The sequence below is a fragment of the Portunus trituberculatus genome, chromosome 21 (assembly GCF_017591435.1).
Source record: "Portunus trituberculatus isolate SZX2019 chromosome 21, ASM1759143v1, whole genome shotgun sequence".
In the NCBI taxonomy this organism is placed as follows: domain Eukaryota; kingdom Metazoa; phylum Arthropoda; class Malacostraca; order Decapoda; family Portunidae; genus Portunus; species Portunus trituberculatus.
This window is the reverse complement of record NC_059275.1, coordinates 2,008,624-2,019,838: the sequence shown is the minus strand read 5'-3', so window position 1 is coordinate 2,019,838 and position 11,215 is coordinate 2,008,624. Positions and strand designations below refer to the sequence as shown.

Below are 11,215 nucleotides of genomic sequence, written 5' to 3'. Positions count from 1 at the left end.
GTGTGTGTGTGTGTGTGTGTGTGTGTGTGTGTGTGTGTGTGTGTAAAATAATAATAATAATAATAATAATAATAATAATAATAATAATAATAATAATAATAATAATATACTGTTTATTCGAATGACAGTACTTACATACCTACGTGTGTGTGTGTGTGTGTGTGTGTGTGTGTGTGTGTGTGTGTGTGTGTGTGTGTGTGTGTGTGTGTGTGTACAATATTCTCGCACAAATTCTCGTAAGTTCGCCCTGCAATACACGATCCGTTTTCTGTTTGTATGGCGAAAAGAACACGAGGAGAGGGAACACTTCCAGGGGGAGCTCCACTAAGCAGTGTGAACGTTTCTTACTTGTTGTTTGTCACTGTTTATTAAGGCCCCACTACACTGAAGCGGGCTGCAGGACTCACACATCGCATTTTCCATCACTATTTGTACACTTGGCCGTCAGGTAAGGACCACACTACAAAGATACACCTCGGAAACATTTCTTAAAGTCTCCCAGATCAAAACATTAAGAGAATAAACGAGTCTTCAGTTTTGTTTTGAAATGAAGAGTTAAGTATGGGTCTATAAAACTTCTTTTCATCCCCTTCATCAACCATAACGATTGTTTGTTATTATAACTGATTGGAATTGACAAAAAAGAACAACAGGTATCTATAAATTAAATACAATATACACTGCAAACGTGTATCAATTTTTCTTTTCTTTTTCTTTCAATTAAGTAATTTTCAGTGTTCAAAGTTCTATTCGGTAACCAAAGCATTTTCAATTTGTTTCTAATTAAAATGGACACAATAACTAACAATAAGAATAACCAAAATACAAACTGTAATTTCTACAAACCTTTCTTTTTTTTTTTTACATATCAATTACATTTTTCGAGTATTCAACTCTTAATGAAGGGGAGAGAGAGAGAGAGAGAGAGAGAGAGAGAGAGAGAGAGAGAGAGAGAGAGAGAGAGAGAGAGAGAGAGAGAGAGAGAGAGAGAGAGAGAGAGAGAGAGAGAGAGAGAGAGAGAGATTCAAGGCTGACAGGAATGCATTAAAATCTTGATATAACAATCCTTGACAAAGAAAAAAAATAAAAAATAAATAAATGAAAATAAAAATAAATGAATAAATGAATAAATAAATATTATATATATATATATATATATATATATATATATATATATATATATATATATATATATATATATATATATATATATATATAAGCTCTATAAGTACTGAGGAGATAAGGAAACTGATAAACTTTAGAGCAGAGGAGGAGAGAAGCCAAGAGCACTAAGAACATGAGGTAGACAGGCCTGTGGTTTGTGGAGGCTGTGTCAAATAAAGAATTAGAATAAATTTTTTTCTTTTTAATAATCATCTGGCATGGTTAGCTGAGAAGTAAAGATAAAGATGATCACGAGAAAACTGTGAAGAAGAGGTAGGGATCATAAATATGTTGTAAAAATAGATAACAAACAAAGAAATGAATAAATAAACAAGCACATGGGCATATGCCAAAAATACAACCCATCCCTTACAACAACAATATGTAGCTATGCATTTTTAAGGCGAGAAACACTGATCCATTTAGAAAATCCTTCCCTACACCTTCAAAACCAGTTCAACTAGTTATTTAAAGTCATATTTCATAAAGTACATTATAATATTACATACTCCCAATTCTTTCATTAAATTTTGTTTCACATGCAATTACATAAATCATAAGGAATTGTAGGTGATAAATTACACCATCTTACAATTCCAGCTTTTAACCATCAATCGGTGTGGTATACTACTATTCAATTTCGTATCATATGCAACTTAATTGTAAAAGATGGCTAATCTCTTATCTCAGGTCACCACGGCATTGATAACTACTGCTTTCATTCTACAACTTGGCATCGGACTAAAGATCAAGACACTGTATCCTTGAAAATGTTTGAGTCCCAATGAGGTTACCAACTCTACAATTTTGCAGTGTCCTAAACAACGGCTATCACAATATGCATGCGTTAACTCAGGCACAAAAGTTGCAACTAAACTACTGCAGTACATTAATCAGCCTTTCTAAATATCTGCATGTCCTATAATACCTTCATTTATCGAGACAAAACAATTAGTCATGACCTTCGTCTACTGCATATCTTGAAAAGTCACCGAATAAAACGACCAGCCTTTCTTGATACTTGCAGGTCCAACAATGCCTTTATTTACAGATACAAATTATTGTAATGCTGGTTAACAAATTACTGGCTATTTGTGTGGCTTGAAAACTCATCCAGTAGATAGGTACACAATACTAAGAGTTTATTGTTTCATGTATGTTCTATAATGCCTCAACAGACACACATGATTACTAATGAAGAAACTACTGGTCTTCCGGGTGTCCTGGTGTCTGGTTATATCATTTCACTCATATGATCACATCTATTTTTAATTATCTAGTCACAATTAGTAGAGTAATAAATAGATATCTTCTTGTACAAAACCCATTTATATTTTTATTTTATTATATCAGCTTGTCAATGTGTTGTATTGTACCCACAATGCTAGCCCCACATTTCAAGGATCAAATCTTACCAGAAAAGGTAATATTGAAGAATTTTGGAAGAAATGTCATGTAGTGAGTGTAGGAATGTATTCAGATACCTGTGATTATGGACTGAGGCTGTCAATTGTTGATGAGTGATCCGTAATAAAATTTATTCCAAAATGGTGGGGGATAACTTTTTGGAATTGATACATGAAGCTCAAAAGATCCTCATGCTTACTTTTCAGGTTTGTACAAGCGTATCTTATGAACCATTGAAAAGCTACAAAACCATTTGAATGTCATTAATTTCAATAACTATTTCTTTTACAGTTGAGACCATGCATGACATTACCTATTCAGATTTTATACTTACCTTTGTTTTCTTGTTTTCTGGAGTTTTTAAAGTAAACCTTTAATTGAGAGAACTACATGTTGATTTATGTTGTATATCTTTTTATAATTAAGTACTGCATCTAATTCCAAGTTCTGATAAAATTTAACATTATTACATGCTGATTGGTTATATAGTTGCCATGCTTGTCATGTCTTAAGTTTTGACATTTTGTTAATTAATTTTATATACATTTAAAATTACTTCCTTAATATACCATAATTGATGGCTTATAAGATGAGTCTTTTAAGAAAGCACTGAGGAAAAGAGGAGAAAAATAAGAAAGAAAAAGCAAAAAAAAGGCTGGCTCTGTATATGAAGTGAAGGGTCTCATCTGACATTTGAAGTCCCCTCATAAGTATTTAAATCATTATTAGATAATAAAATTGTACATTTAAGGACCTTAATATATGCTAGAACTAACCAATACTGGTCCTTAAACAAATCCTATTGTAAGCTGTACACAAATACAGTGTAGGCAGTAATACTGTCAGAGCCCTGAGAGATAATGAAGTTTGTACATCATTTATATATATATATATATATATATATATATATATATATATATATATATATATATAGAGAGAGAGAGAGAGAGAGAGAGAGAGAGAGAGAGAGAGAGAGAGAGAGAGAGAGAGAGAGAGAGAGAGAGAGAGAGAGAGAGAGAGAGAGAGAGCGTGTTCAACGCAGATAGATAAAAATATACTAGCGCTGTAATTTAAAGTAAATATTGTAGCATATCAAAGACAGCAGACTCAACATGTGTGAAGTATGAAGTACTCATACAACAACAATGAAACACGTCATACTTATCTTACAATGTTGATGAAAAAATAGAACAGTTTTTGTAGACTTTCTCTGTAGTTCTAAGATGGGTAAGTAGTGAAACAATAATGTTTTTAATACAGGTGGAAGGAATATCAGTAAATTGTATGTTATTTTCATGATAAAACTAAATATGTTAAAATCCAGGCAAATGGCAACATTTAGGCCTGCACACTCAGGCCTTATGAGTCATGTGTCACTTGTGACTGTGACCTGGAATGGGTCATGCGCTTGGCTTCTATCTCTTGGATGGTGTGAAAACAAAGTCAGAACATACTATACAATGCAATTCTATCACTCACTACATAAAGTCCATAACCAATGTGACATTCAAAAGTGTGCGCACCCATCCACCCAATCTCCCGCACCACACATATAAAGCTGAATGGTGTCAGGTCATCATTCACCAATAGGGCGGAGGAAGCACAGTAACACTGCAGGCACCCTCACTGACCACACCCAAACCTTAGTTTTAGAGTTGTCTTACTATGGACATTGCCTCAAAGCTGACCCTCGGCCTTATATGACACACACTCATTCTCTGAGACTTTTTTTGAGGGAGGAAAAAAAACATATATGGTCCTTAACATATAGTATATGTTTTTCCTGTTTTGATTAGTTACCACTGCCTACATGATTTTTATATATAGAAAAATGTTTGTGAGCAAACCCTCTGTCATGTGAGCAAAAAACTTCTAAACTTTGGTGAAATGACTTGCAGGTAAATACACATAAAATTTGTGAGTTTTTTTCAAATCGGAAAATACATTTCAAGACATCGGCTGTAAAAATTATTCATTTATTTCTCCTGCATCTTGCTGAATGTCATGCTATCCTTATGAGAGAAGTTAAGAAGCAAACAAATGCATTACTCCACTCACACAGAGGCAAGAAGGAAAGGAATGCCAAGTGGCAATATAGAAAATAAAAATCTGACAAATGCTAATGTTATACAATATGGTGAGGGATTTAAATCTCATCCTAGTGATGTAGCCTTTACCATATTCCTAAAATTGACTTCTCATCTTGGTATTTCAGGCTCCTCAACATTTTGCGAAAAAAATATTTTTGTCCCTTTCAAAAATATTTGTCAAAAACACACTCAGCTGCCCTATCAAGAATACCAGATCATTTGGATTTTAATACTTTCAGGCTGAATTTTGGATCTAAGTAGTCAGATCAAGCATAAGTACTTACAAGAATGCACCAAAGAATAGCCATGATTAGCCAGGACTAAATGAACCAAGGTTAAAATATATAAATGGCAAAACTTAATTATGTACTCACCATAGACTTTGCAGTGACATTGTAGGGCAAGAGATTTTTGCCACTTAGGGACTTGGTGGAGGAGGAAGGGGCAGGAGGCACCTGGGCCTGGCCGGTGGTGATGGCAGTGGTGGTGGCGGTGGCTGTATTGGTGGAAGGGGGGATGGGATGGCCTCCCGTCCCCAGTTTGTGCTGCCACTGTGCCAGGCGGTCACTGGGCGTGTTGGCCTGACTCATGTTTTTGTTATTCTGGACACTATTGCTATTGTTAATGTTGTTTCGTACAGCAGAAGATGGATAAGGGGGTGGCGGTGGTGGCACCTGCACCACCTGCCCACTCACGACGTGCGTGGTTGCAGGCACGTAAGATGGCACTGAGGTCACTGCTCGCACCACAGAGGAGGGATATGGAGGAGGGGGAGGAGGCACCACAAACTGCTGCTGCTGCTGCTGATTAGCACGAACCAGAGATGAGGAGTATGGTGGAGGTGGAGGGGGCACCACACCCCCTGCCCTCAGCAGACTCTGAGGGGTCGAGGGGGTGGAGGGAGTGGACGGAGTGGATGATGCAGGAGAATGGGAACCAAGGGGAGAATGGGTGTTCCCTAGACTCAGGTTCTGGAACTGTCGCACCACTGAGGAAGGATATGGGGGTGGCGGGGGAGGATCTGCCCCTGACACACTCTTCAGCACATCAATGTTAGCATAGTTATGGTTAGAGGTCACCAGGGGGAAAGCAACGGAGGTCACACGAGAGGAATCAACTGTCTCTGAGGCAAGGCTAGGGGGCTTCCCTGGGTAGGGTGGGGGTGGAGGGAGAGCAGTGGGACTGGGGGAGGCTACAGGAGTGTGGGTGGGACGGGTAAGTCCTAAGGAATGGGGTGGTGCTGGAGGTGGTGGGAGGCCGTCGTAGTAAATCCCTCTATGCCTCACTGAGTCACCGGTTACACTCCACTGCGAACTGTGGCGAGCATTTTCCTGAACATAGGCATTGTTTCTGGGGATCACAAACTGCTTGCCCTCTAAGTCCTGTTCAATACGAGGAGGCAAGTGCCTGTTTCCAAGGGTGGGCCGTGGGGAACAGCCTTCCTCTAAAATAGTTTGACTCGCTAAACTTGTTCGGTCTAGACTAGAACCTTGCAAGGAATGTACAAAACTGCTCCTAGGACTGGAATGTTTGGAGTCTTGAGAACTGATACTGGACCTCGGGCTGGCGTATTTGTTCTCAATGACTGTTGCTGCCAAGCTACCCGTTGGCCCGTACTGCTGATAAGAGCTTATATTCTCGTAAGTATGCAGCTGCCCCACAAAACTGGGCTTCACAACATAGTCACTGGAATGTTGCGTCAAACACTGTGGAATGCTTCTTGAGTTCTGGCCGGAGTTAAGAGAATCATGACTTCCACCGCTGAGGCTAGAGCGGGGACTGGAATGGGCAGAACTGCCTAGGGTGCTGCGGGTGTACACAGGCGGTGGCTCGTACCTCACGTGGCCTGAGTACAGGGCCTGGCCATTGACAGGGCGGGGCACACTACTGCTGCCTCCGTTGATAAGGTGACTGCTGCTGCCCTTGTTGCTGACTGCTGTGGTCGACTTGATGTGGGCGTAACCGACAGTGGCGGGGGTCGAAGTGGCTCCTGTCACCAGGCCCGTGGAGGGCACGCCCCCGTTCACCGCCTGTGTAGGAGCACTGCTGCTGCTCACCACCACAGCATCAGGCTGTTTGGGCGTGGCAAACTTGGACGCAGCAATCACACGGCGGGAGTCCAGTACCTCGTACACCTGAGGCACTGTGTATGGCGCGCCGTCTGACCCGGGTGTGATAAGACTCTCGATGGCGCCGACTCGCGGGGCGGGCGGCACCGATCCCGCTGCGTCTGCGCCACCGCCCGCGCCTGCGCCGTTCCCCCCGGCCACTGTTACCCGCGGCAGAATGCGGCCATAGCCTGCCCCGTCCTGGTGCGTGTTGTTGGACGCCTCCCGCGAGCTGGCCAAGCTCGCGGACGAGGCCTCGCCAGCCAGGCCAGGGCAGGGGTGGGCGGCCTCGGAGGAGTGCAGGCTCAGGGTATGGAGGAGGCGGCTGGCCTCGGTGGCGGCGTCGCTCCCATACCGGGCCATGGCAGTGTTCACTCACACACTCATGGCCCCGGGGACCCCACATGCTGGAGTAGCCATGATAGCCATAATTAACCCTCACACTAGCGTTGGACGACACAGACCACAGTCAACAAGTGTCATGGCGGAGGAATACACAAGGCTCAACTTCAAACAATGAAAGTTTTTATTTTCTTAGGCTCTTTAAAGTTTCCAAAGCTTAGGATAATAATTGCTAATAAATAATTATACCCAATAGTTTCCAAAATTTCCCACCTTGACGATCAGAAAGGTCGATATTGACTTGCTTATATCGAACTACTTTCTGTTAGAAATTCCTAATACAGGTGGCAGCACCCTCGCATTGTTTTCCTCTAGACACAGAGCACGGGGCGGCTTGTCCACGGGGAAACTGTGCTATACTACTCCCGCCATAGCTGTGTTGCTCACCACGTCTCGTCTCGTAGCGTGATATTTTGTCAGATATATTTAAGGAAAACAATTTTTCTAATTGTACTGAAATTCTTGAATTTACTTTGACAGATCAATTTTTCAGTATTGAATTGTGTTCACATCATTATTTTGTATCAGTGAAAGAGCACAGGCACTGGCGTCCAACTTTATTCTTTAATAAGTTTTATTCATTATGCATCCATGTTTCACATCCTATGTTTTTATAAACATTTTTTGGAGATGTTTGTCTTTGCCCAGTATTTGAAATATGTAATGAAAAAAAATAATATCTGCAATCAAAAGTGTATTCAAAAACTTAAAAATTGTGGAGAATACATATTTTTTTCTAAATTTCATTGTTTAATCCAGGTATAGTTTCTCTTGTCCCATGTTAAGCTTTACCTCTGTAACCCTTTGGTCCCCCGCTTGTATCCCTCTCAATTTCAGTCCCCAGTCAGCTGGCAGTAAGATGGCGAATCTGGCGAGATCTTGTTTGTCCCTGCCCCGGCTTGGACTAAGCCGGCGTGTCTGCGGCTCCCTGCCTGCCCTTCATACCTCAGCCCCCGCCCAGGATCAGAGCCCCACTCACACTGGACAGGTAAGCCTTGGCAGGGCAGCCCCACACAATGACCTATTAGTTTCAGGCAGAGCAGCCCCAGGTAGGTCTAGGGCTCTAGGTAGCACAGTCCCACACTATGGACTAGCTCTAGGCAAGACAATCTCACACATGGTCTATCTCCATCCCTCTAATTCTTCTCAAGGGACTATTGACCAAGCTTTTACCTAACTCCCCAAATTGTGGCCACTGATCCTTAATTATGTATTATTATTTTGAATAAAGTAATAATGCTTTATCATAGTGGCAAATACAACAGGATAAAATCTTCTCCACTAAATTTTGCTTGGGATTTTGAGTTCCATGGAATATCTAGAGATGAAATGCTCTCCAAGCTTGTGGCATTCCTCATTGCCCAGTCTGTACTTACCATGATGAGGGCAGTCCCTCAACAGTATCTTCTGTATCCTCCATCCAAAAGAGCAAAAGAAAAACAAACCAACAGGCAATGGATGGCTAGTATACTATTTTACTTGATGGTCCCCACCAGCTCCATCAACATCCTCCTCACTCCCTTGAGTCTAACAAAAGAAATGCTTCGTTGGCCTATAAGCACAGTAGATCTCAATGTATGGCAGGCTATCTCAACAGGCTGATCATATACTGGGGCAATTTTATTATGTGACTCAGCAAGTACATTATGAAGCAACTCTTATCAGTAAGGTGAAAGTATGGTCTATTTGCAGTTTCACTCAAGGATAAATCTTACCAGTAGCACCTCCTTAAGTATTTTTAATTACCCCCATTCCCACTCAGCAAGCATGGGAGCAAATGGGGAATCATGGATTTTGGGAAGAGGAGGAGACAGATTTAGCAAAATTTGCTTCCCAAAAAATTTATGGACCCCTTTAGCTTAACGTGTTCCCTGCGATTGCCAGCATGGTAAACTCGCCCACACTGCAATACAAATAAATTGTTGTCATGTCAGTGCTGGTCAAGCCAGTGAAGCGACAAAAGGAGGGTGTTGTCTGGGAGAACACCCAAACAAACTGGCAACCTCAAAGTGTTTGTCCACCGGTGGGTCACATCGCATACCATGAAAAATTTATTACTTCTCTGCGATATGACCCACCGGTGGGCATACTTTATTTGGCGATATCAGTGCGTCTCTGTACTGTACTGTATTTTTCCTTTCATAAATTTGTTTATTTGTTTTGTTTTCCATATTTAGAAAATGAATGCTACACAGTTTTATGGTCAACTTAGTTCAACAGAAGAGAGAGAAGATAAAATAAGATAATAAAGATGATATCAGGAAAATTAAGAAATTATGAAAAGATCAATAAAGAATATTATTGAAGCTTATCAAGGAAAGGCCAATTGTGATATCTCAGCTTGAAATATTTGTTATAGAAAAGTTTGATGTTCTTCTGAAGAAAAATGTAAAATGATTTAGTTTTCTTACATGTATTAGAAAAAAAGAAAAAAACACATTTTTAAGTTAATCTTTATAGGAGATATATTTTTTTTATTTATTTTGCTATGTTTCTGTACTTATGATTATTTATAAATGCTGTTTAAAAGGATCACCAATGGCAGCTTCATTTTTTTTTTTTTTTTTACAAATCATCCAAATAATATCAGGAAAATAAAAAAAAAATAATAGAAAAATCATTGAAGCTTGTCAAAGAAAGTCCAATTATAATACCTATTTCATTAATTTGTTATAAAAATAAGGTTTATATTCTTCTGAAGGAAGAAATGCCAGATAATATAGTTTTTTATGTGTATTAGAACAAAAATATGGAAACAAGAAGACTATTTCATTTGATCTTCATAACACTAAAAACAAAATAATCCTCATATTATTTATCAATCAGTGTCTATTATGTCCTCCTACACATACGTACTGTTTACTGAAATTTTACTATATCATCATATTTCTATTATTAGTAAGATTAAAATGTGATATATGTGAAAACTGTTGTACGACCCACCAGTGGGTCACATTGCAGGGAACATGTTAAATTAGCTAGGGGGGCTGTACCCCCCAGATCCCCCCCTAAGGTCATTCCCCTAATGTAACCAAACCTAACCTAAACATCTTCTAGGAGAGGGGGCAGACTGCATCCCCCCCCTTGAGACTGTCACCTAGACTGGCTGAGGGGCTGTGCCCCCCCAGACCCCCCTAGGATCTTTACCCTAACCTAACTGAACCTAACCTAAACGTTGTCTAGCAAGGGGATGGCTGTGCTGCCCCAGACATCCCCCTTAACTAAAGTAACTGGGGGGCTGCACCTTTCCAAACCCCCTAGTCTTTACCCTAACCTAAATCTCCCCTCCAGCCACCCAGACCTGACCCCCAAGGGTTATTAACCAAACATAATATTATTACCTACTACAAGGTCTTGTAATGTTTTTTGGGGGACAATTTCTAATTTCTCCCAACCAACGATAATTTGTGTATTAAATCACATGGAGCTACAAAGTCACTTATGTGTTCCCAGCCTATTACTTCAGTCTGGTAGCTATATGGCACTGAGGACTCAGGGTACCATTTCCACATCAACACTCAAATGCATCTATTAACAGTGTGTCAATATCTCTTGAAATAAGGATGAGATTTGCATGATTAGATGTCGATTCAAAGATGTGTCTTCATTCCTTTCTCCTTAATTTGGCTATCCCGCTTTTCTTTTTTTTTTAGAAATCCCTACTCAAGGGTAGATTATCTGTTGAGTGGAACAAATATAAAATTGAGTACCATATTTAGAAAGGAATCAAGACACATTCTTCTCAATTGTAGATCAATCAGCCTTACTTCAGTATGCTGCAACACTTTAGAAAGAATTATAGTCAAAAACCTATATGAATTCCTTCTATCTAACCAAATAGTAGCTACTACCAACTAGTGTAGACTCCAGTGATGTAGTTTTTGCTTAGACACTAGAAAGATCCTTTGGCAAAATCAGTTGTTTCGATAGTACATATTTTTGCTTTCAATTATGGTTGACTTAACCATGGTGACTTCACCGGACCATAACAAACAGAGGCATAACTGATGCTCCTCAGCCTTCATTGGCTGGTTAAGGTCCAGG

At 40.1% G+C, this 11,215-nt stretch overlaps 2 protein-coding genes across 4 annotated transcripts in view; one reads left to right on the top strand and one right to left on the bottom strand.

The window, feature by feature from the left end:
* Nucleotides 1–7,282, bottom strand: part of LOC123507250 (zyxin-like) — a 42,056-nt gene extending 34,774 nt beyond the window's left edge. For 2 of the 3 annotated variants that reach the window (XM_045260012.1, XM_045260013.1), the window contains exon 1: nt 5,036–7,282. In XM_045260012.1, coding sequence (XP_045115947.1) covers nt 5,036–7,132 — 2,097 coding nt within the window. In that variant the 5' untranslated portion in view covers nt 7,133–7,282. The remainder of the gene's footprint in view (nt 1–5,035) is intronic. The other variant, XM_045260011.1, reaches the window with a different exon arrangement.
* The window catches only part of LOC123507252 (NADH dehydrogenase [ubiquinone] iron-sulfur protein 6, mitochondrial-like), a 5,708-nt gene continuing 1,378 nt past the window's right edge, over nt 6,886–11,215 (top strand). The window contains exons 1-2 of the mRNA XM_045260016.1: nt 6,886–7,079; nt 8,009–8,159. Of these exons, the coding sequence (XP_045115951.1) occupies nt 8,031–8,159 (129 nt within the window). The 5' untranslated portion in view covers nt 6,886–7,079; nt 8,009–8,030. The remainder of the gene's footprint in view (nt 7,080–8,008; nt 8,160–11,215) is intronic.